The sequence below is a fragment of the Porites lutea genome, chromosome 14 (assembly GCF_958299795.1).
Source record: "Porites lutea chromosome 14, jaPorLute2.1, whole genome shotgun sequence".
NCBI lineage: Eukaryota > Metazoa > Cnidaria > Anthozoa > Scleractinia > Poritidae > Porites > Porites lutea.
The window spans coordinates 17,768,619-17,793,982 of NC_133214.1; the positions used below are offsets into that span (position 1 = coordinate 17,768,619).

Genomic DNA, 25,364 nt, shown 5'->3' on the forward strand with positions numbered 1-25,364 from the left:
CAGTAGCTTTCATTTGAATGGTCACAATTTGGGATTTCATCCACAGACTCAAAAGTTAGAACCACCTCGTACAGCATAATACACTGTACCACAGGAAAGTGCTACTTTTCATTCACAGACTCTAAATTTATCAATGTTGTGGCAAGGGCAATGGGTCGGTCGGTTTAGTTGGGAGGGGTCGGGAGGGACTTACTGAAACGTTTTTGGATTCTATCTATTTGAAAGGCTTACCAACTTCCCCTCCCATCTCCCCTCAGGATGACATGAATCTGTGGATCAGGCGTATTAAGGAGAGCTACGGAAAAGAATCAACACCAGAAAGGAAATCAGAAAAGCGAAGTAGCGGGATATTCGGAAAACGAAAAAGCAAGGAGATCAAATAAAGGAAATCCCGAACATTCCACTAGCTTATAAATTATGACAATCTGTGAGACAGTTCCGCAGAAACATATAGGAGTTACATTTGCAGTGAGGGGAGAGGTGTTCAGAAAAGGCATGTTCGGAAAACTGGTTAAACTGATAAAGCGTGTTTCTGATCTTGTATTTTATCTCCGTTTTACTGCCAATCAAATACATACTTAAGACTAAAATTAATTACGTCAGCGGTTTTCCAATTTTCTTTTCGTGTTTAGGTTAGTGAAGCAAAAAAGATTGCCTGTGAAAATGTTGCGTTTATTGATAGTCTGAGTTGTGTCAAGTGAAGTTTTCTGCGTCGTACGTCAAAATTCCAACCTAGATAATTCAGTCAGAAAATAATATCACCAACTATTTTAATGGATTTGGGTTGAGGCACGCCTTCTCAAAGAAAAATAGGATAAATGGCATTCTAACGTTTTGGAAGAGTTTAACTATTTTTTGTTAGTTAACAAATTCTGGGTTTTTACGGTAAATGTGTTTGTTTGTGTAACTTCTCCATGCTAAGCGGAGAAAAAAATGTTAGTTTTATTTTTTGTCCTTTTTGCCTTCAAGGGAGGTAGACTTACAAGCGTGGAGTGGTTTCTAATGAGTCCCAAGTGAAATTATGTTTTCGATTTTTCCGCGGCCAGCCTAAGAAAACGACCAGCAAAGCTCGCTTGTGCTTGGCGCCGAGTTTCTGTTTTGCCGCGCTTGTGAACGGGTGCCATTCTTCCGTGTTTGGCACTACTCTACTACACTCGATACTAGGTCTTTGTTTTATTTCGAATTGTGATTGGCTGGCTTACTCGCTTGTGATCTGATTGGTCAGTCTGATTTCTTTGTCCTGTTACTATCGACAGTCGTAACTCACTTGAAAACCACTCTGTGAGAGAAACATTCTTTTATTTAATTGTTTGTTTTTTTGTGGGCTTTTTGTGCGCTAAAAAGGGAGACTGGATTAAATGGAAGTATAACCTTGGTTATGTCGTAGAAAATTTGTGTAAAATTTATACCTCGTTCCCTTAATTCGCCTTGAATCGTGTAGTAATATTGCCGACAGTACTCGGCTCGTCTTGAAATGCGAGAAATAAAGTTAATTAATGCTAAAACGATTTGATTGTGTTTTGCTATCAACTAAATAAGAACTGGGAGTTGTTAATTTTTTATACGTGTGTTAGGTTCGATTTTAGCCGCATGTTCGGCTCCGATTTTCGTTAAAACTAGCTATTTACAAGACAGCTTGCTGTGCCCCTTTGCGTACCCTGGGTACCAGAGGTTTTTCTCGCGTGCGGCGGGAATTTTCGGGGTTGGCCGAAGGTCGACACATCTTCGGCCGTAGAGAAAAACCGCGCGGGTCACTATAAAGACAGAAACCGGAAACCGCGCTAGAAAAGTCTCTGGCACCCAGGGTACCTTTCGCGAAATAAGATGCGAGAAAAATTGCTTTCAACACTGCCTTAAATCTAAGACGCAACAACTCGTTTAGTTGGGTGAAATATTACTTTATTTGTAAAAATAGATGCAACCATCTAAAATAAGACCGATTCTTAGCGCGTTTTTCTAGTCTTTCGTTTGTGAAAGTAAAATAAAAATACACTTTCTTGCCTCCTTAATAATCGGAACATTTGCGAAGCATATGGCACATTGCAACATTTATCTGTTGTTGTTACAAGCACAATTCGAATTTAAACTGACCAGCAGAAACGATTAAAAAGCTGTAAAAGCTCAAAAAGATTTTCTGCCCTGTTGTTTATGGACTGAAAACTTAGGTAACTTCTCAAACTTCTCCTTGCATTTTACTCATCAGGTGACAAGGAACAAGGCCTCGTGAATTCGTTTCCATGCTCATGGATCCACTTGTTTGAAACTGAAGTAAAAACAGAAAGATATAAACTTAGTTCTGAGTAATCAGCAGTCACGATTACCGGTACACTAGCCTAAAATATCAGCTGGACGCCACCACTGGTCTACCCGGGAAATGACGTCTAAGCAACCACTGCAGAAATTTCAAACCATTGACGTTCACTACCCAGATCTGGGTAATGCTCCTGATTTCTCTCGTGACACGACCAATCAGAAGCACTATCCAGATCTGGGTAGTGACGCGTAATCAGTATGGAATTTCTGCAAACGGTGCTCAGACGTCATTTGGCGGGAAAACCGGTGGTCGCGTCGTGAAATGTCGTCTGTTTCTCAGACTATCAGTACACACTTCACACGAATTTCTTCTCCCGTAGAAATCTGAAGAACGAATTGTTTAAATTGTCTGTGGGGACGAAGATTTGCGTTTTTGCCTCAACTCTCTGTCAGTTTCAACGGCAAAGATGCCGTGAGAGCATTAGTCCCAAGAATGGTATCATCGGTCGCAAGGCAAAATATGCCTGTTTGCCGGATAGATCTCGATAACCTCAATGAATTTGGGGCCTACGGATAGTCTAGGTTTCGTTGGAATGCGATTGTTTCTTCACGGCACTCCAATGAATTAAAAACCGCAAGACTATCAATCCCTTATCATCCTCTTGTATTCCCTTATTTTCACTCTCCCTTAACTCCCCGCCCGCCCCCTCCCCTTCGCGTGACGAGACCTCACGCGCGCTCGTGTTTTTCGTTCGTTTTACTCCAACCTACTTCCCAGAATCTCTCTTTTCCCATTCCTCTCTCGCTCCAGGGAACGGAAAGAAAGAGATCTTGGGACTACTCAACCTGAAGAAAATAAGGAAATTCTCGCGGTCCGTAGTCTTGGAAACCGCCAGCCACAAAGTTAGTCAACAAATTTGGGATCATTACATGTTTCTGGGAAAGCCCACCTACTCCTCCCCTAAGCCAACAGTTTGCCTTAAGTAAGAAGAAAGTGTTAATGTTGGCTTAGGGGAGGGGTAGGTCGACCAAATCTTACCCCATTTCCAGCCCTTTAAAACAGGGCATCCGGCGTGGCGGGTTCTAAAATCTCCTTCTCCTGATCGAAGTAAATTATACCAAAATACAGCATCTCCCTAGAATAAAAAAAAAGTACTTTGTTAGATATTTGCTCTGTATTTTAATTAAAGAGTTACATACAATTTAAGCAGTCCGATTAAACGTAGAATCAAAAATTGTCTGCAACAAGAAGACGCCTGAAGCGGTTTACGCGGGATGTGTTGGTGTAAGGAAGAATTATGTTGAATGGCATTGGAAAGGTGGTTCTAACTTGGAATCCTAAAGTGTGACCATTCAAATGAAAGCTACTGAGCAGTACTTTCCTGTGGTACTGTTTATTATGCTGTACAAGGTGGTTCTAACTTTTGAGTCTGTGGGTGAAATCCTAAAGTGTGACCATTCAAATGAAAGCTACTGAGCAGTACTTTCCTGTGGTACTGTTTATTATGTTGCACAAGGTGGTTCTAACTTTTGAGTTTGTGGATGAAATCCTAAAGTGTGACCATTCAAATGAAAGCTACTGAGCAGTACTTTCCTGTGGTACTGTTTGTTATGCTGTACAAGGTGGAAGTAACTTCGTGGACGAAGTCCTTGAATGACTTCGAGTTACCGAGTAGGAATTACCTTTTTCGGCTTGACTCTAGCACCCACATAAGGAAATACTGTTGCGCCACCAGCCTCGACATCAGTAAACTGCCAAAAAAAATTGAATGGTAGAAAGTTCAGCCACGCTTTTATTATAAACCGCTAAACAGCTACAAAATACAAACTACAAAATGCCTAAAAATAAAATCAGGTGCAAAAAAATTAAGAATATGGCTGATAAGGGCCATTGTTATCAAGGTGTAAGAAAAAGCATTATTTCACTTTACGAGAATTCTCATCTTATTTTTTTTATATTAGACTTTTTTGTATGACAAGTGACATTTTACGAGCACTGAGATATTTCACAGAAGCAATACATTGGGTAACAATGATGGGCAAATGATCCACCATTGTTGTCTGCGTTGTTTACCATGTGATGAAAATAACCTGAAGTAGCTAGGGTTGGTTCAAAATGTTTTACTTTGATTTTGATAGTGACTACTACTTAGAATAGTTTATTTATTTATTTACTTAATTCAATTAATACGCAAATACAATTAAAAACAAACGAACAAAACCCTAATATAAAAAAATGATATCTGCGTAATGAGGACAGTTCTCAGCAAGTGTCGTAAAACCAAGGCGAAGTTGTCACTTTGGCCAATCACAATACCGAGTAAGCGAAAAACTGGACCAATCGAAAGTCGCAGCAAGTAAATGTAGCCGACGCGAAGTAAGGGAAAACTCACGTCAGCAAGCCATTATTGTTTTGGTTTATTTCTGATTAGCCGAGAAAAGGGCACGATATTTGTTCAGCCAATCACAAGGTATAGCCACAAAAACCAACTAAAAAACTACTTTTGTCGCTTGATTGAAAAAAAAAAGCTCTATACACGAAAACAACTAAGCATATTACATACATAGAGAAGAACTGTGGCGATTCTGTTTCCAGTTCCCAGCTGACCCAGTGAAGAATTCGCAAGGTCCTAGTGAATAAATATAACCGTGAAAGTTTTAGTACATGGTTTAAATCCAGTATTTAACCATCACCGCAAACCCTAACTTCTGATCTAAAGCCCAATCTGAGAAACGTTATACGGAAAGCGGCAAGCCCGCGGGAGAAACTTAGCGGGAACTAAGGCCGAGCTGAAGTAAGGCATCGCTTTGGGAGGGGGTGGGGCACCTAAGTGGTTTCGATCATCCGTTTAAAGAAATAAGGCAATAAAAAAGATAAAACAGCTTGTTTGTACAAAAACAGGCTCTCTCTTGGGTGTACGGATACGACTGGATTGACTATAAAGTGGTTGCATTTTCAATAGAGCTACTAGAATGGGGCCGCACAATTTCGGGATTTGGCGGTAAGAAAATTCCGGTAATTAGGGATGTCAAACCGCGGGGATTTTTACTACATTAAGTGAAAAAAAATGTGTTAATTCATTTCAGGGTGACCTTGATAAAAGGCTTTATAAGGTAGATACATAAACGGAAAGTGACTAAGGTGGGATCGCGAAAATTACATTTAAAAGTGACTAATACGAAGTCTATAATTGGCCACAGACTTGACTATAATGGCGTAGGGGTTGTGAGAGACTAGCGGCACATACCCAGCAAAACCGTACTCCAGTAACCCACCCGGGGGAAACGGAGCCCATGAGCGCCCGACGTTCGTTTTTCAAGGTAGCTCCTCGCCCTATGGACTGAGTGCATTGATTAGCCTGTGTACAGACGTCCCCCCTCCCGATTTTTTTTCTGAGGGAGGCGGGACGTCTGTACACAGGCTATGCATTGATCGACCGAAAAACAAGGGGGTAGTTAATCAATTCAGGCAGCGCCACTCTCCGGCCACTTGGACCCAAATGAGGGTTACCGTCCTGAAGCCTTGGGTTATGAGATATACAGGAAGTTTATGCCGCTATTACGACGACAGCGACAAGAACGACAAAAAGGCAAAAGTGCTTATAAGGGAATCACCCATTTTGAAGGCGCATTACGTATTTTTTGGTGCATTTCTTTACCTTCACTGCACGTTTTCCTTTATTTATTTATTTTTTTTTACTGAATTTGAGTGAGGTCTCCATCAATTCAACTCCACGAAATTTCGCCTACACATGACAAGTTAAGTGATTTGGAATAATCGCAATGAAGGTTAAAGGACCTAATACATTTTACTGGTGTCGTTTTCAGTGTCGTCGTCGTTGTTGTGAACTCCGTAATCAACGCCGGTTGAATTAATCACATAACCACGACCTAAATGGCGATAAACGGCCCATTTTATATATGGCAAGGATTTCTCAAGGGATCCTTAAATACATCTCGTCTACTGTACCGCTTCTTTTGATTTCGAGGCATTCCATTGTGGCGTTGAGGCAATAACACAGCTCCAAGGTTTTAATTATGTTAGCTTTTCAAAGACGTGTTTCGAATTGCTTGTTTGTAGTCAAGATGGAAACAGCCACGTCGAATAATTGCAAGTCACAACGTTATACAGCACAAAGCAGTTTCGGATGCGGTTAAAACATAACGTTTTAGAAAAATATTAAACATTTTGTTTAGGGATGGAGCGAACTAGCCAGAAGCTGCTATTTCAATGCCCACACATCGGTTGACCGATTTATTCACAGAAGAAAAATCTGGGAGAGGTATCGCTTTCATTAAGGACAAGGATTTTCATGAAGAAGAAGTCAACCGGTCGTGGAGTCTACGAGTTTAAAGGCTGATTGGATAAAAGAGTGCAAGGGCTCAGCAACACAAATGTGACACGCAGGTTTGGCATTATTTTTAATACGCTAAGTAAGTTTACTAACGAAGTCAGGACTTACGAAAGGGCGAATGTCTCTTAAAGTCACTGTACTTTTGTAATTTACATGTAATTTCTTTGCTTACTTTAAGTTCCATAGCGATTGAAGGCGAGTAATTTGCAAAATTAAACAAAATGAACTGGACTGTCGTGACACAGCCCCTTTAAACCTGTTTACTAAGTTCGGTTGTAGAGCTATGTTCGATAACACTTGAATGACTGAATTTATTCATGAACAGCAAGGCTTTATTCACTATACCGGAGTTCAGTTGTAGAGCTATGTTCGACAACACTTGAATGACTGAATTTATTCGTGAACAGCAAGGCTTTATTCACACTATGCCGGATAGCTCATGCGTCGACGCGAACATTATACCGGGTAGAGCTTCTTTTCACACAACATAAGAACGGTGATTTCGGCACTATTTTTGTCATATATCGGATAGCTTTCTGCCACACTTCTTTGCAGTGTGAAGTGGTACAGTATTCGCACCGTAAGGCCGGGGAAGTAAATATGTAGGAGGGAGGATTGCAACCGGCCAGCCACTCCGATATGATGTTCGATGTGTGTGAACGACTTGCGTTGCCGTTCGTACTGTACTGGACAGCTTTTCATGTTGGCATGAAAAGCTGTCCGTTGTATTATAGACATCGTCGACATAGACATAGACATCGTCGACATTACCTAAGAATATAACGCAGAGGGTTACACATTAAAATGCAAGGGGGATATGACTTACACCCCTAGCATTTTGACGGTTGCCCCTCCATGTTAATTAGCCCCGCCCTTTCCTTCAAACAATCAAAGCCCCATTCGACCGTTGAGACAGTTGTTTGTTATGTCAAAAATTCTTCTCTTAAAGAACAGAGGAGTCCGAGCTCATGGAAAAATAATTTCTTTTGTGTTGGCCATAAAAATTAGCTAAGCCTTGGCCTGTGAACAGGCTCTCCGTTTTGGGGGAAGAAGGCTGAAATCGCGAGGAGACAGTGAGGAGAAAAAGTAAGACGGTCGCCATTTTTTCCCCTTTTTTCCCCACCAAGGGGCCTGGGCCCGGTTGCATAAAACCTGCACTTAAGTGCTCACCGCCTTAAGTAGGTCACTTACGAATCCGTTATGGGGACACTTACGGGTGTTGCATGGAACGCACTTAGCACTCTCGTAAGTTCCTGTTTTACGTGGTAACTTACGGGCTCACTTAAGGGCACAGGTAACTTTGATATAGTACTTTATTAGTGACCCACTCTATTTTTTTTAAGCTAACCATCGATGGGTGTAAAGAAATTAGCTGGTCGTTTCGAACACTCTTGAGCCTCTGTTAGATGATAAATTCAGCTGGGTGAGATAACGTTTTATATAGACAGAAAAAAGTGCGTCATTTAACCAAAAAAAAATTATTCGACCGAGAGGTTTCGACATAATAAAAAATAGTTTATTAATGTAATATCTGCACAGGTTCTAAACTACTTGTTAATGTTAAGTTTTCGTCTAAACAACTGCAACTTAAGATCAAGCCGCTGTTCCTTCTTTTTTAGAATTCTCATTTTGACATCATGCTTTTCTTTTAAATGCTCTAAATATATCTTCTTAATGTTCCTTTCTCTATGTCCTTGTTCCCTAACAGAGTCGGAATCAGGTACAGTTTGGTTATTTTGTTTCTTCTTCCCTTAAACGGCTTTCTTCTTACTCCTTCTCCGAAGTTCTCTAGCCACTTTCTAATTCAACCACCCTATCTGGGCCTACTGGAAGGTAAGATGAAGTTGACGATAGGCTGTATTTCTCAATGGTGCCACTTGAAGCATCAAGGGTGTGTTCTCTGGCTTGGATATCCCTAGAGTCTATTCCACCAACTATAGATACGAGGTAGGGATTTTCTTTTCCGAGTATCTCGGTGATAAGCTGGTCACCATCAGTCCACTCTATTGCACCTGCACCCCAGTCTTCTTTCGTTTGGCGTATTTGGCTTTAGTGGCTGACGACAAGTCCTCCCATTTCTTTTTAAGTTGTTCCTTGGGTTTTGGTGGGAACCCGGCGGCTATACTAGCTGTGTGAACCTCCAACCATGTTTGCATTTTCAATATAAATGTCAGTGTAGGAGATAAAGTATCGAATGGAGTCATCTTTCTCCTTTTTACCTCATGGCGAAAAAAATTATGATTTTATCCGTCTTAAAATTCGGCGCTCTTTTTCTGGGGTTAGAGCCTTGTTCATCTTCAGAATTCCGTTTCATTGACATCCTAGAAATGTAGAAATGTTTTTCTAAACGATGATAAAGAAGAAGCTACGGGCGACAGCAGCAATGCTGATGAAGCGTACCAAGACGACATTAATGAAACTGAAGAGGGTCGAAAAAACGTTAGGAATTTGTTCGTTTTTTTTTCACAATCCTTATAATCTATTGAAGCTGATGACAGTTTTTAAATATTTTCAGATCATTCAGCAAAGAAGATTGACATTTTAATATCCTATGAGTGCAACTCATCATGTCCGTTAACTTTCGTTGAAATACGTTTGCATGCCATCGTTATTTTACAAGAATATTTACTGATAATGTATGTTGCATGTTCTACTTTTTTTCTGAAAGACGGCTTTAAATAAAGTGAGCATCAGAGGTTAACAAAGCGTATTAGAACGGAATTACTTAAACAAAAAACTTTTTTTTTCACTTCTCAGTGAAAGATCTCGTTAACTTTAGTAGAAACAGTAAGGATACGGGACCTAATTAGGTCCCGTAAATTTACGTGCCTTTTATCCCGTAAAAAAAGTTTTATGCAACACCCGCAATTTCTGTTGCATAAATGACACTTAAGTGGATACTTACGAAAATCGTAAGTGCAGTCACTTAAGTGAAATCCCTAAGTGGACCACGTAAGTGATTTAATGCAACTCACTTAAGTTACGAGTACACGTACGTATACCCGTAACTGTTACGGGCGTTTTATGCAACCGGGCCCTGGTGCCTGGCCCCCCACGCCGACGTTCTAAGGGGTATGTCACGCGTCCCTGCTCAACGAACCAATGGAGGGGATTGCGTGACGAGCCAAAAGAACCCCTGCTTGGGAAGCTACCTGGTGCCAGGCTACCAAAATGTTAATCACAAAAACATAAAGCAGTTCGTGACGAAACTTACCTTCGAAAAGTCGAAGTGCGGATCATACTGCCCGGCTAATCCATAATTCTGGACCTAATAAAAATAGCCACCATAGATGATAAGTAACAACTTTACTCGTACAAGAACAAGTATCAAATCTTATACAAAAAACAGCCAACACAATTACCAACGAATGACTGAGAATGACCCAAGATACCATTAAGACCTCATAGCCATACGGTTCTATTACATAAAGAATGTACTGCTTAGAGCACATGCCTCGAAAACAGCAGCGTTCTCATCAAAACAACACTACGGCGCTATTTTCCGATTAGAGTTTAAAAATTAAGAGTAGCCTTTTTGTTCAAAGTGTCAAGATGTCGTACAACATTAGGTAATGGTGCTTATTTCACGTACGAATGATCATTAAGTTCATCATTAAGTTTCTTTATACCATAATCTTTGTAATAAGCCTCCTCTCCATTAAGTCCCCCCCCCCCCCCCACCCCACCCTTCTCCCCGGCTTTTAATGATAATTTTGTTGCAACACGTTCTGTTTAATAGCCACGCTAGAAAAACAAGGAAAGGAAACAAGTAAAGAGGGAATAACCTGGAAATCCTCTGCCGTTTCCAAATTCAATCCCGTCAAAGCTGTCATTCTCCGGTTAACTCTCCCGATAACCTCATCGTGCCCTTCATTAAGCCAGCAGCTGAAAATGAAGGTAGATAATTACAGTAGTATAACTTTTAAAAGATAAAATCATGCCTTGTTTGAAGTTGGCTGGAGACAGTTTAGTGCTTTGGCGATCTCATGGTCAAAGCCTTCATTGTCAATGTCCTCGTCTGTAAAGCTAACTGGAAGAAGACTTCTCCGAGACTCATTCTCATCATTATCATAAATCATCACCTTTAACATCATCTTCGTCACTATCGCGGGCGTCAACAAGACATTATCATTGCGAATATACCACCTATCGACATTCCAGTTCGAGTAGTATGCCCAACTTTTGTCACATGAACCTAGTTTAGTGGCCTTTTTTTCCCAAGAGTCTTATTTAGCTCAACTCCAGCTCAGTGGTAGAGCATCTAAACTAGTAACCAGAAGGTCATATGTTTGACTGCTGCGGGAGAACTCCGATCCTTATTTACCGAGAGGTCTGTGTCTGTCTCACTGACTGAATAAGCATCAGTCTCGAGATCATCACCGGTTTAAGCTCCATGGTCATCATCAATCGTTAGTAAGATTTTTAGCGTTATTGTCATCATCATCATCATCATCATCATCATCATTATCATTCGTCGTCGTCGCCATCACCATTATTAATAATCATCACCGTCACACAGAACACTGTATACATCAAGACATACCTTTTGCTTATTCTGTAACTTGCAAACTCTAGCTTCCCTGTGACAGGGTTATGAACGGTCGCCCTATTTAGCTGCAAAACAAAAATTAGTAAGACTTATCCAAAATGCGGTGAACTGAAGAAAAGAAGGTTATCGTTTAGGGCCATAAAAAAGGGATGAAACTTCACTACACGTTTCTGGGAAACTGTCCACCTACCTCTCCCCTAAGCCAACATTAACACTTACTTCTCACTTAGGGCAAAATGTTGGCTTAGGGGAGGGGTAGGTGGGCAGTTTCCCAGAAACGCATAATGATCCGAAACTTTTCCTGATGAAGCAAATATCTGGCAAAATAGAAACCATTTATGTCTTTAATGTTTATTTTCCTCACCAAAGGTTCTGCTATCTTTATAACTTTTTCGATTTCAGCGTGACTCATGATATTATGCAGAATCATAATATCGGGGTTGGTGAAGACCACTTCAATAGGACAGCGTTTGATGGTACAAAGAGGGTGACCTGTCTTGTAAAAACACTTCAGCCTCGAGTAGCTTTGAGGAGCCTGGAACGAGTAAGTAATGCATAGTTTAATATCTGGAGGTCAGGTGTGGCCTGACTAAACTAGAAAAGATTGCTACAGAGACGCTGTTTCCGCTAATGATAGATAACTGCGAAACATTTGTTTTGATAGCAAATTGAAAAGAAAGAAAAGCTTTGACGTGATTCAGCGACACCTTTTAGACGGCAAAACTTGTCGTCCAGACCGCGTTTATCGCTCTTAACCCTTTAAGCCACAATCTCCAAACGCAAATTCTCACAAACTGAGCTTCATACATTTCCCTAAAGAACAAGTTGAGAGAGTTTGATAATCGATCACAGGATTATTCCTTAGATGATCATTTTGTTAATTCTCACAAACTTTTCTCTTGATTATATATGGATATTGTTCGGAGAAAATTGATGTTGGTCACTCTTGGCACTCTAAGTGTGAAAGGAGCTATGTCGCGAGAATATCGCTGTTTAAGGTCAATGCTACGCTGAATCCATCACTTAATGCCTTTTACCCACACTAAATGCTCCTTTAGAGTCATGAAAAAGATCTAGATAAAAAAAAATACATCAGGGAGGCGATTTTTGCATTAACATAGCATTAAAACTTGAAAAAGTTGGGCTCAATCCATCTCCATTATTGCTATCTGTAGCAACAGACAACAGGAAAAACTTTCAATGCCTAAATTATGTTTTAAATATTATTTTAATATATTATTTTTGGAATTGAATTGACGTGAAGAACCGTTTTAGCTTTTTAAAAAGAGAGCGAAAAGCGTGGCATAACCCTTGTCACAGCGTACTTTCTAGTTTGGAAGAACAACAAAAAGAAACAGAATCGGCCCTCATTTACGCCCGTGTTTTAATATGAGTTCGCCTGACTGACTGTTATTACTCACGCGTGGCATAGGGTCTCCTCGGCACAGCTTTTTGTATATGCGTCTTTCCACATTCCAGTCAAAGGATTTTAGCGTCGTTTGCGGAAGTTTTGTAGCGAGGTAACTGAATTCGCGCTTTTTAGTTTCCTTTTGCTCAGATCGTTTCTCTCCTAACAGTTTTTGTGCTTCCATGAAGATACGGAGATTTGTCATCGATCGCTCGTGGTTTGGAACTGAAATGAAAAACAGACACAACTTCTAGTCCATACAGAGTTAAAGCTTGCCATGTGTTCACTCGTAACAATCAGTTTGCCTATTCTCTGTATTGCGTTTCCCCAAGACCTTCACTGTTATGCATTTCACAGTGGCGGGTCCAGGGGAGGGGCCCGGGGAGCCCCCCCCCCCTTATTTTTAGTCCAAACTGAGGCCCGAAGGGACAAAAAAAAAAATTTGAGACCGGGCCACCTCTTAACCCAGGGACTGTATGACCGGGCCTCCCCTTATCTTAAGGTCTGGATCTGCCAGTTTCAGGCCCTGTCCACAGTTATTCCGATATTTTTGAAAACGGATATTTTTTCCTCAGTTTTTCCAAAAAATACGCATCCACAAATCGTTGTCGCCCGATATAGGCATTTGGGGGGGAGGGGGTGAGTCACCAGCAAGACTCCGACTTACGATTTTCTGGTAACTAATCAGATACTGTAACGAAGCTACAAGGAAACAATGGGCAAGTTAAGTGGTAACATATTCGGCTACAGTTTATGGTCACTCCTCGGCCGACTCCTCGATTGGTCACGCTTGTAGATAGCCAACTGGTTTGCCTCCGGCCAGTTTCCGTTCTTACTAATTACGTTTATTCAAAACACATGTTAAAGCTTACCAACTTTCAATGCTGCAATTGTATAATTTACAGCTTTCCTTATGTCTCCAAGCTACACAGAAAGAAAAAAAAATAACTGTTTAGTTAGATGAACAGTATTCGATGTACTTTGGTACAGGGTAGGGGTTTTTCCAACTTTACCCCAGGGATAATATTACCTCATAAAGGATACAGCATAAATTTACCGCGGGGATATTCACATTACCTGATACAAGGACCAAGCCAAATGATCCATCACAACTTTACCCCAGGGATAATACTACCTGATAGGAGGACATCACAACTTTACCCCAGGGATAATATTACGTAATAGGAGGACCAAGCCAAATGATTAAGCACAACTTTACCCCATGGATAATATTACCTTATAGGAGGACAGCACAACTTTACCCCAGGGATAATATTACGTAATAGGAGGACTAAGCCGAATGATCCATCACATCTTTACCCCAGGGATAATATTACCTGATAGGAGGACCAAGCCAAATGATCAAGCACAGAGAACCGATTGGGTTTTTCTTTCTGATTATCAGGTTCCATATCCATAAGCCTTAGCGACTCCGCCATCCACCGCTGCGTGTTCTCCATGTCTTCGGACCCAAACGCTCCGCGGCCAAACTTGTACGCGTCCATTGCCGACAGAAAGGAGCCTGAGTCCGAACGAACCCCGTATTTACCTCCAGTGAAATCATAAGGCGTTAGCCTGTACACATCTTGAAGTCGGTTAATAGCGGCCATAGCGCCTTCTAAGTCATCTTTCCCCGGGAAGTGTTGCTGATAGTTTTCGAGCTTGTCTATAAGAAGACCTAAATATTTGCAATATTCAGGTTAATCTTCGAATGTAGTAATGGTCTTCCTATGCTGGTATTAAGCGAGCGTTAATATCAGAAAAAAGTTCACCCTTTTTCCCGCGCCAACAGCACTCGCTCGTGCTCTGATTGTCTCGCACTGACCGAGTTGACGCGGCCGAGCTAGCCAAAGTGTTAATGTTGATAATTATGGAGAAAGGATGGCCTGGTTAGGAGGATGACCTTACCATCAAAAAAGGGTGACCCGGCCAGGTGAGTAGAGCCAACATTTTGTTTCTCATGTAAACGGTTCGTAGCCTGAATTTCATTCAATTGCTTCGAGTTGTTTTCTCCTCTAACGCCTCGAAGTAATGGGATGAAATTCAGGCTAAACGGTTCGAAGTTTGTATAGAAATGTAGGAGAAGTTGATTCGCCCATGGTAGCTCGGGTAGGCGGGTGACCCTGTACCTGGGACAATTTCAAGTTTTCTCCGTATAAACGGGGCTAAAGCCGTTCTACCTCGCATCCCCCCTAGTCACAGGAATTTTCTCTTCTTTTCCTTCTATTCAAACGTACTTAAACTGCGAAAATGCGACAATGAACCAAAACGCTCTCGGCTCATGCTCGTTGACGAAGAAAAACGAAAACCGCTTAGACCAGGGTACTTTGGAGCTTGACAATTGTCATTACCGTTTAATAGACGGAACCAGTTTTGTTGTTGTTGTTGTTGTTTTGTTTTCTGTTTTCTCTGCGGCCGTCTGGTAGTTACGCGCTGGCGTTCTCGTTTTGGCATAGCCTTGAGGACCAACTTTTTTCCGACCCGTTCGCCGTACTGTGAAATCGCTTTTTCGAGCTTACAGCCACTTATCACCAACTATACAGACTTTGGGGAGTTTAAAAAGAAAGCATTGTGAACATGTCAAAGAACAGGAGAAACAAAAAATATTCACACGTCTTCGTTACCCTGTGAACAGAGGTGGGCAACGAGAACCGCAAATTCCGGTGACCGGAAATTGGAAGGTTGTCAGGTAATCTCCGAATTTATAGTACACTGCCAATAGACAATAATATTTACTCCCTTGGATTATAAAACAGGAAAGAAAGACCTTGAAAATCAGTCTTTTTAACAATATCATACGAACGGCAGGCCTAATTTTTGGTCATGCAGTTAATGCTCTTTGTTTGACTTCCGTGACCTTATAAGACTAAATTTTCTTGCAGTTGTTCAGCGCTAACTTACGAAAGCACGATTCTTCTGCTGTCTCCTGTTAACACAAAGCTGTCTTTTCGATTAAAGTATTATAATTCATTGCAATGTTTAGCTGGGCATTATCATTTGACCTGATCACGTAAAGCGGCTGCCCTCATCAGTCAAACTGTCTGTACACCATGTACTGACGTGAGCAGTAGCAAAAATTCAAGATGCCAATTTTGCGTTGTAAAATACTTAAAGAGAAAAATAGTTACTGTCCAAAAGATCTTTCAAAGGTGATTTACTTGAATGGTTACATCACAGGATTTCATCCAATGAAAGTTAATGAAATGCCAGAGCGCTACATTACTAGAATACGCATTTCCGAACTGTTCCAACGTCTGCTCTAAAGTAATGGCCTAGTGACTATTCATTGACTATTATTGCTAAATATACCTTACACTGGCACACTGCTTTGGTGAATTTAGCCAATAAAATTTGCAGTATCGTGATAAATACCTTCAGCGTCCCCTTCCTCTTGAATAGACTTCACATGTTCTGACCACTCATTCACGAGTCGCTTGATCATTAAATAAGTGTTTACAGGGTGTCCAATGTACCCATCTCTATCCGTGTTCGCTCGTTGCATCGCTTCGCTTACATCCTCAGCAAAAGATTTCAGTCGGTTTAACCGCTGTTCTTGTTCGGCGATGTAATCTTCTAGCGCGTCCGAAAGTTCCATTTCAATATTTACCAGTCGTTGCACATGGGACAAAGCCGTGAAGATCTCCGAGTTGACAATTACAGTTGTTAACGTGAAATAAGTGAACGCAGTCACGAAAGCTTGTCCAAGCGACATGTTCATACGCGATAAAATCAACCGTAACAAGGCCAGCGTTTAAATACCTTTACGCTGAGAACATTTCAATTCAATTCTTTCCTGACCGGGTTAGATCGATTTGAATGGACGTTTGTTTATTTCGCGAATATCACGCATGCTCAAATCAATCAACTCAGCGAGGGTGCAAGAACCGGCTTGAAAAGTTTTGCGCTTAAAACGTACTGTCTTTATTAATTATGGAAGGAAGTAAAATTTTATTTCATTTGACAACTTTTAATCATAGAAATTTCCCACTTTCAAAGCCTTTTATTTTCAAGACCGTGGGGTAACGCATTCTTTGAAATTATGGTACCCGCCAATGAGTCAAGGGACATTGTTAATTATTAAATGATCTCTTATCCGGTCTGTGTCACGAATTAGCTTATTGCGGTGTTGCACGTGCTTATTTTCACGTTCTGCAAGACTAAAAGCGATTCATCGAGCAGAATTTTCAGCCAATATAGAAATGACCTGCTCTTTGATTCTTTTTTCATAACCTACATGTGGCAAAACAACAGAGTACATCAAACAGCGCTGTAGCCATGCAGGGCATCGAGCGTCGCAGATGTGTTTTGTGCGCGTTGGACAGATTACAGGTTATAAGAAAGGATTACGAGGATGGAACGCCTGAAAGAAGCAAGCCTAAAGATGCAAAAGCAGGAGTTACAAGGAAATTCGAAGGAAAGCTAAACTGAATTGAAATGAGTTTTTATATTGCCGTCGTCACATATATTCTTGGGGGTATCTCCACGAGTGCGGAGTCGTGCATGTATTGTCATTATGGCCCGGGAGTATGTTCCCTTTTACGCCCTACACGGGGAGGTTCCACGCGAAAGGGGTCCTTTTTTGAAGCCTCAGGTATATAAAAGAAAAGAGATTTCACTTGTTGAAGTATATCGAAAGGGTAGCTGTTAGCCCATGTAGGTTTTTTTCAGACATAAGTCTCAGAGTGTCATTTGAGTTTGTTTTACAAGGTACGAGTCTCTTCTTAAACCTCTGTCACACTCAAGGTCAGGGTTGGCGGGAACCGTTATTGAGGAAAGACTGAGGACTAGCCATATCTTCTTCAAGAGCACCCTACTAAAGGTGATATTACACGGTACGATTCGGAACGACGTTTTTAGCGTAACACAGCGTTGCAATGTTGGAACAATGTTGTGACTATTCAAATCAATGTCGCAACAATATTGCAACGCTGTGTTGCGCTAAAAATCATTGTTGCGAATGGTCTCGTGTAACCTTAAAGGTTGATTTGAAATGGGGCTTGATTTAAGGCGCATTCGCCACTTAAAGGTGATGCTACACGGGAAGATTCGCAACAACGATTTCTAGCGCATCACAGCGTTGCAACATTGTTGCGACATTGATTCAAATAGTCGCAAGATTGTTTTAACATTGTGATGCTGTTTTGCGCAAAAAATCGTCGTTGCCAATCGTCCCATGAAACATCACCTTGAGAAGCGAGGAAACTGAGCCTAGTTAACTGTTGCAAAGACTTCTGGGACGGTTACTAGGGCCAATAGGGAGTTTCAGGTCAACGACGACGGCGACGTCAACGAGAACCGCAAAAAGGAATAGGTTTATATTGGCAAAAAAGCAACTCTGCACGTGCCTCACGCTTTTTTGTACATTTCTTTGCCGTCACTGCGCTACTACGACGTTACAACGCCTAATTTCACATGACGTTTTGTGGCGGACGTTAACACAAGACAACGACTTTCTTTTCTTTTCCTGAACTTTGATACAGTCTTTTACAATTCAACTCCAGAAAAAATTGCCAACATTTGACGGGACTGAACGAGATGAAATAAGCGCCACAACTGAGTTTGACACATTTCGACTCCAGTCTTTTTCTCGTTCCTTAAGAGGCGAATTCTTCCTAGTGCTAAGGGATATCAAAGAAGAAAGACGAAAAGAGATATTGTCCTAATCATTGACGATTCATTCTTGTCCTGACGAGTGTCCAATCTCTGCTTTTAGGAACCCCAACTGGTTATGAGAACAAAAACTGAATTCATTTCTTTACTTGAGGTTTATGTCTTGAATCAAATATTCTAACATCTTTTATGAACATCACAGATCCCCCACCCCGCCAAAGATTTATTTCCAGACGTTAACAGAGAAAATTACAAGTCGAATTGTGTTTGACCAGACTTTACATAGCTCACTTTTGTTTTTATTGTGTAGCGTGAGAAAGTCCAAATTAGATGAAATCTGCAGGTGCCTTAATTAATTTTTAAACGCACCTCGAACTGTAATTAATAGAGGTGTAGGTAAATACGAGTATTTCTTTTTTTCATTTTGTGCCAAATTCATAATCGATGAATTCGTAATTTAAGAGACCCATAATCGTTGGCCGGGATGTATCCTGCTTGTTATCGTTGAAAATTACGATACTGATTTTGTACCCAAACCCAAGGATTAACAGGTAAATACTACATCATAGTAACTATCTGGATAGAATTGACATCACAAACATGTTTATGGTTTGCAATATCAGTAAGATCAGATAAGCAGTATGTTCGATTTTGTTTTTGCCTTTCAGAAGTAATGCAAAAAATAGGATTGTTATCGCATCAGTACTATTTTGTGAAGGAAAATTTCAGGTGCAATTTTTCCGTAATTTCTTTTCGCAAAATGTTTCGTGGAATGGGAACACTGCAAGCAACAAACAACATATAATTTATATAAATATATTTATCAACGCTTACATGCACCCTGACAGAAGGAAACTGCGGTTAAAATCTTTTGCAGAAAAACACTCAGTACACATTTCTAAGTTAACGGTAACAATGCTAGCTTTAGTCACAAACAGTGCAACATTTTTGTTGTTTATTATCTGTTGAAAGCGAAACCCTCAAACGCTGAATCTCTCTGCAGGTTGCTCGCTCTAAAAACCATCTCCAACAAATTGCACGATATAACTTTTTTTAAAGAAGTCTCTCCATTACACACAGTTTACTGTTCCGCAAGAAAGTTTGAACAAAAACTGGAATTTATCATATTTTATATCATGTATCCACGATACAAATATTTCCTTTATTGTCCTGTTCTCTAAAAGTAAGCCATCTAGTTTCCAATATCCTGTCGAGGTATTCACTAAGTTTTTAATTATAAATTACGCAGACAATGGTTTTTATCTTGTCGATCTCGAAGTCGTTGAAAATATTATTTCGGTCATGTTCTTGTTTTTCATAATTTCTCTAATTAAACACTGGTGGGAACCCGAGGTATCGCTTTGAGAATCTCAGAGGCCAAGAGAGCTAAGCTAAGCAAAATGACTTTGTAATTGTTCCAAACGATTGTTCAATTTATTGTACAGTAAAATCTCTTTAGTCACGACCATCCAAGGATAAAAATAAAATTCAGCTCCTATTTACGAGTTGGTGGAATCATTGAGATTTCCAGATAAGGAAATAACTGGGTTTTTTGTTTTTCGTTTGGGCCCCCAAAAAGTATGGTTGTATAAAACGTAGTGATTGTATTTGCGTGGAGGTCGTAAGGAGTCGTAAGGCTGTACTGATTAGAAATGTATTTCTCTATCTTACTGAGCAAGCCATTTCTTAGAGTACCACACCCTGCCAAAGATTTTGGCTGTATTGCGCACAACATTAGCCAACTTTAGATTAGACTTCGATTAGGAGATCGAGAGGGAGCAAGACTTTCGTATCTCGAGCTGTTAATGTCCCAAGAACGCTCACTCTATCCAGTTTTCGAGACCAGCACATAAAAAAACTTAACGGGTAAGATTGATGCGATAGTGGATTATCTAAAGTACACGGACTGGGTTTTAAATCTTCTTATCGCAGTGAAGTCTTTCTAGAAGTTGAACAAACACTTTTCTATTATGACGGGGTTCGTGAACAGATTCAAACTCTGAAGTTTTTCACTTATTTCCTCTGCCTTGATTATAAAATTAAGCTAATAAACAAAATAACATAACTGAAAATATAGTTAACCAATACTTTTTAGCTGCGTACAGACCATTCAGTATATTATACAAAGATAGCTTTTATGATTGCTTATGAAATCGTACGGGAAAACTATTGGGGCAAACGAAAGGTATCAAAGAGAATTTCGCTTTATTGTCGATTGTTACTGTTTTCAATAAACCTTTCAACTTTTTTGACGGTTATAGAAATAAATAAAAAAAACAAAGACTTGTGGCTCATCTATGAAATCCAAGCCATACTATATTATACTACTGCTACTTTATTTTGGTATGTATACTATAAAGCTACATTAGCAATTTCTTTTGTTAAAACTGTACGATTTATTGTACTCTAATATTTTGTTTTAAACGGAAACTTACTGATATAACACTGATAACAGAAGAAAGTCAATCGAAATCCTATGGTCATTTTAATTTCCAACAGAGCATATTTGTGATTTTTTTATGTTCACAATGGTTTGTAGAAGGCGAAAAAGTTAATTAAGTCTTACAAAGGCGAAAGGATCATATTAATGCAATATATATATATTTTTGACAGTTTGGTTCTAAAAGCAAAGGAAGTGGACTGAAGAGATAACTTTCTCCATGCACTGTAATGCAAATTCCATTTAAAATTGAATTTGAACACTGCAGGCAATGACAAAGTAATCAGTCATTTTTAGATCCACTTATTTTTTTTTTTTTCAAAGAGAAAGTTCATTTTCATGAAAAAAGTTTTGCGCAAACAAACAAGCCCATGACGAAAACCGTAAAGCAAATATAATTTTATTCATTTTCTGTTCTATCTGCGCTTGTTCACCAAAGCAACCCGCGCCCTCGGTGTGGTTTACTTCAAAGATCGTAAATTCATGTAAGCGACTTGATTGTTGAAATTTTTATCGCGGTTGGATCCAGATAGTGGCCACATAATATGTTCAGTTTGTTCAAAGACGTTTGTAATAATTCAGCCTTAAACTTCATTGCCCCAAACTATGAACGAAGAAGCAGTTTAAAATTAAATGGCGTCAAAACAGCCCTCTGGCAAAGCAGCGATCAAGTAGAGGGCTCCAATTATTTTCAACGGAGCAACTGGAATTTTTTTTAATATCCTGCAAAGTAAATAACACTACGTTGAAGTGACTATAAAGATGTATTTCTTGCTTGGTACGCGCACCATGAGGACATCTTGACACGTTTCCATAATTGATTCTGAGAGTAAAGACGTTAACACCTTTAAGAAAAAATCAAAAAAGGCCACACCTTAGCTTTCAGAGATTTTAAAAAATTCAATTGCTGATAAAAGAATCTTGTTAAAACGTGAGTTCGACTCTAAAAGAGACAGCTTGTAATCTCTCTTTAAATTAAACGGTCTCCTAGGCTGTGAACTTAGTTATGCGTTTGAGTGAGTTTGCAACCATGAATCTGATTCGGATTTCTTGCGCGTAATTTTATGTTTTTAGTTTTTTCAACAAAGGAGAGAACTGCCTGCAAGCGGAGGATCGTACAGGTAAGTGATTAATTTTGCTTTATCAATTTATTTTGTTATATTTATACATTTAGTTGTAGTTTTCAGTGTGTTACCAAAGGTCGTTCACACAGTCGATTCTTCTTGCCATTGTTGCTTCGATTTTAGGTGCGGTTTCAAATTTCGCATGTAAACTAGCTAGCGGCGATTACCAGGCTGTGGATTTATCGCTTCGATATCACTGTTGTTTTGAGCGTGCTAGAATTTTGATGCGAGAGAGTTACCTGGCCGTATCTCACCACTGTCTTCCTCTACCAAGAAACCCCATCTCCTTCAAAAATGAAGATTCTTGTGGGGGTCTTTAAAAATGACGGTCATGCAACTGGTGCTTTTTTAAACAAGTCCACGTTTGGCAGTTTACTGTAACAATGTCTTTGGGAAACGAGTTTTATTCCCTTACTGTGCGTGGGAAAAACGAGAACTCCTGGTAAATAGTTCTTGAACATGATACTTCGTACGCATTTGCATTTAAATGCCTGCTAGCCCGCCACATTGGAATTAGATGCGGTATTCCATCTGCTACCACTTGGCCATAGTGCAGCTTAGGCAACATGCAGAGCCTCATTGCTTTCATTCTGCTCTGAAGTGATTTCCATGAGAAAAGAAAATCCTCAGGGAATCGCAAGAAAAATAGCCTAGTAAAGGGATGATGATGATGATGAAACCTATATTTAAGTGTCATAAAATTCTAGTACATTAGTATAGGTAATAGCATGATTTGTAGTGATATTTGGCATAAATACCACGAATGATATTTCGAAATTGTTATACGAAATTTCACGAGACGTTAGGCGAGTGAAATTTGAGACAATTTCGAAATATCACGAGTGGTATTTATGCCAAATATCACGTACAAATCATGCTATTATTCTATTGTTATTTGTTTATATTGCTACCCACAAAAGGTTTGTAATTTTCACATGTAGGTTTTTCAAATTAAGCTGAAATACCACTGCTCTAAGCCAATCAAATTGCAGAAATTTTTCATGAAGTAGTATCAGCACTAACTGGGGACACTATAACAAAGTTACCGCTTTTAAAAGTAGTGCGGTGATACCAATGCGCTTGTTGCAAGTGCAATGAAACCATTTAAAGTAAAGGACTGGGGACTTGAGGTTGAAATAGTTAGGCTAACTTTTTGAAGTTTTGTCACCTAGTTTAGGAAAACTTAAGAAAAATGCCACTTGAACACACCAAGTTTTATTTTAATGCATTTGTTTTCGCTGCACCACTTGAAATGTTGATCATGTGTATGACAAACGTAAGCCTCTGAATCAGCACATTGGCTCTGAAATCAGATACACGTTGAGTATGAAAGCTATGTAATTTTTTTAGCTAAATGTGCGCAATGTCGGAAGTACATTAGGTGTATAAAATCTCTCTTTCAAACCTTCCCTCGAGTACCGGTAACAGGAAACACAACCCACCGTTCACAGTCTCTCTGAAAAAGGGTAAACTTCAGAATACCCTGCCACTAAAATATTCCTGATCCTGCTACCACGGTCTGCAATGAAGAACGCGAACGTTAAACAATTCTGTTGCCTTGTTTTGCAGTCCACAGTGGTTCGCGAACCACTTCATTTAAGTCGGCACGTGAGAAACAAAGCTCGCATGAATGTCAGCGGAAACGAACGTACGAGACTGCGGACCGCGGTAGCAGTACATTTAGGTCCCAATTTCCTTTCCTTTGACTGCTGACTGCAGACCGCGCGCGGTAGCAACAAATTTAACTCAAAAATTTGTGGACGGGTTTCCTCAAGTTGCTCCTCGCGGTAAGAAAGCTCCTGATTACACTTCAGATATACTTAGCTAGACAATATCCGTCTAGACAATCTGTAATAATTTTTCCTGTCGTTGATTTCCTTTTCTATTAGCCACAATGAGAAGGTAAATTGCATGAAATACTAAAAAGTAATTACTTTGAATTAGAATATTCTAATTCAGCAAAGACTTAAAATTTTATAGGCGATGAATTCGTTTTTTGTATTTTTTTTTTTCAGCACAGCGTGGTATTTTCTGAGGAAATTCCCTTATAACCAGGTGCGTTTTTGCTTCTTTTTAGGAAAAAATGCAAAGCACCGTATTGAAATACTGTTCAATAGCATTCATTTATAATATTACACTTAAGAATGTTATTTGCGCACTCGAGTACAAGCTAAAATAATTTTGTAAAGCCGCACAATAAATATTATAACAGGAAAAATACAGCTACAGTCTGATAGTTCAGGGGCACCCAAGGTCAATTTTTGGAAAATATCTGTTCGGAAGAAGATTTGAGATCTAGAATTTTCGGAACATTTGTTGTAAAATTTCTTGCTTGCCTGCCTCTTCTAGAATTTTCGAACATCTAAAATGGTATAATTGCCCATTTTCAACGGATTTTTACCCTAAAAAGGTCACCTAGAATTTTCGGGAGCCTTTTTTCTGGCTGAAATTTTCGAAAAGGTAAGTTTTGATCCCTATAATTTTCGGATCAGTAGACTTTCAGCTAGGAAATCCGAATAGATGAAAAATTTTCAAAGGATAAAAGTATGTCTATATCTACCGTTTAAATACTAAAACACGTTTGGCAATGCTATATTTAAGTGGTTTTGAACTATATTCTCGTTGGGTGCCCCTGATAGTTGTCACGAGTAGTCCTAAGTGTCTACTTTGATCTACCATTTTGCAGTGTTAACGACATCAGGTCAATTCGCTTGTTTTGCACCTAAGTAAAAGTTTTGAATCCCGGCGAAAATTCAAATGGAACGGTTCATCCCGCTTGAAGTTTTTCGGGGAAAAGGCAATATATTTCAAGGTATTACCTTTTTCGCGGTTTTACCAAAACGACCGAAATTTTCTGTACCATTTGTGTGGATTACCAAAAGTGCCAAGCAGGCTTCGTGTTTAGAGGAAGCGAAAAATTTACCGGTATTTTGTAAATGGTAGAAGTTAATCCCATTCCTGTTTTCGGTACGAAAAAAATACCAGTTCCATTTGTAGGAACATATTCACCGAAATTTCTGTACAAATGGTAAGCGCTCCAGTATTGTACCTAAGGCTTATTATAATACATACTGAAATAATTTTGCAAACGCAAAATGACAACGACAGTATGAAACTGAAGTTTTAATAGACTAGACTCGACACTTATTAAAATGTAAAATTTGCTGCTTTTATTAAACGCTCTTTGCCGTTTTTGTTTCCGACCGCATTAGAGGAATACGATATAAAAACACTAGATAATGAAACCATCCACTATTTATACTGTAAATGTAAAAATGTGAATTAAAATTCAGCACATTACAAAATAAATTGTACTGATATTATTTAGAATTTGTAGAAACATTAAGTAATATTCTAATTTCTGTTTTTATTATCGAGGCTGAAAAGTTACAAAGATTTTAAACAGCCAGAAAATTTTTCCGCCGATAGTACGAAAGCAAAGATGTTTTTTTTTTCATACATTATGTCGTATGATACACAGTATCTTCCTTTAGATGTACCACGCTTTGATACGATAAACGAAGGTAACCCAAAATTTAAGAAACAGTAGTTATTGATTCGAAGACTTGCGATAAGTTTTATAAATATAGCAGCTGCGAATGACGTCAAGCAAACGCGGTTTTTG

General features: G+C 39.5%; 2 protein-coding genes across 3 annotated transcripts in view; one reads left to right on the top strand and one right to left on the bottom strand.

The window, feature by feature from the left end:
• The window catches only part of LOC140925264 (spectrin beta chain, non-erythrocytic 1-like), a 36,927-nt gene extending 35,419 nt beyond the window's left edge, over positions 1-1,508 (top strand). For both annotated transcript variants that reach the window (XM_073375253.1, XM_073375254.1), the window contains exon 54: positions 258-1,508. In XM_073375253.1, the coding sequence (XP_073231354.1) occupies positions 258-383 (126 nt within the window). In that variant the 3' untranslated portion in view covers positions 384-1,508. The remainder of the gene's footprint in view (positions 1-257) is intronic.
• Positions 1,509-1,831: 323 nt separating this feature from the next.
• LOC140924734 (prolyl 4-hydroxylase subunit alpha-2-like) lies at positions 1,832-16,414 on the bottom strand. Its single transcript, XM_073374743.1, has 12 exons — positions 15,938-16,414; positions 13,903-14,243; positions 13,438-13,489; positions 12,579-12,790; positions 11,522-11,692; positions 11,152-11,222; positions 10,394-10,493; positions 9,823-9,876; positions 4,818-4,883; positions 3,937-4,005; positions 3,293-3,389; positions 1,832-2,263 (listed from the first exon to the last, which is right to left on the bottom strand). Exons 1-12 carry the CDS (start codon positions 16,281-16,283, stop codon positions 2,193-2,195), a joined length of 1,650 nt encoding a protein of 549 aa, XP_073230844.1. The 5' UTR covers positions 16,284-16,414; the 3' UTR covers positions 1,832-2,192.
• Between the last annotated feature and the right edge of the window lie 8,950 nt (positions 16,415-25,364).

Coding starts and splice junctions, on each gene's coding strand:
- LOC140924734 (XM_073374743.1), bottom strand. CDS start 16,283: ATGAACATGTCGCTTGGACAAGCTTTCGTGACTGCGTTCACTTATTTC. Junction 13,490..13,902: donor TGGCTTGGTCCTCCTATCAG/GTAATATTATCC, acceptor CTTTCTGTGTAG/CTTGGAGACATAAGGAAAGC. Junction 2,264..3,292: donor TTTAAAGGGCTGGAAATGGG/GTAAGATTTGGT, acceptor TTTTTACTTCAG/TTTCAAACAAGTGGATCCAT.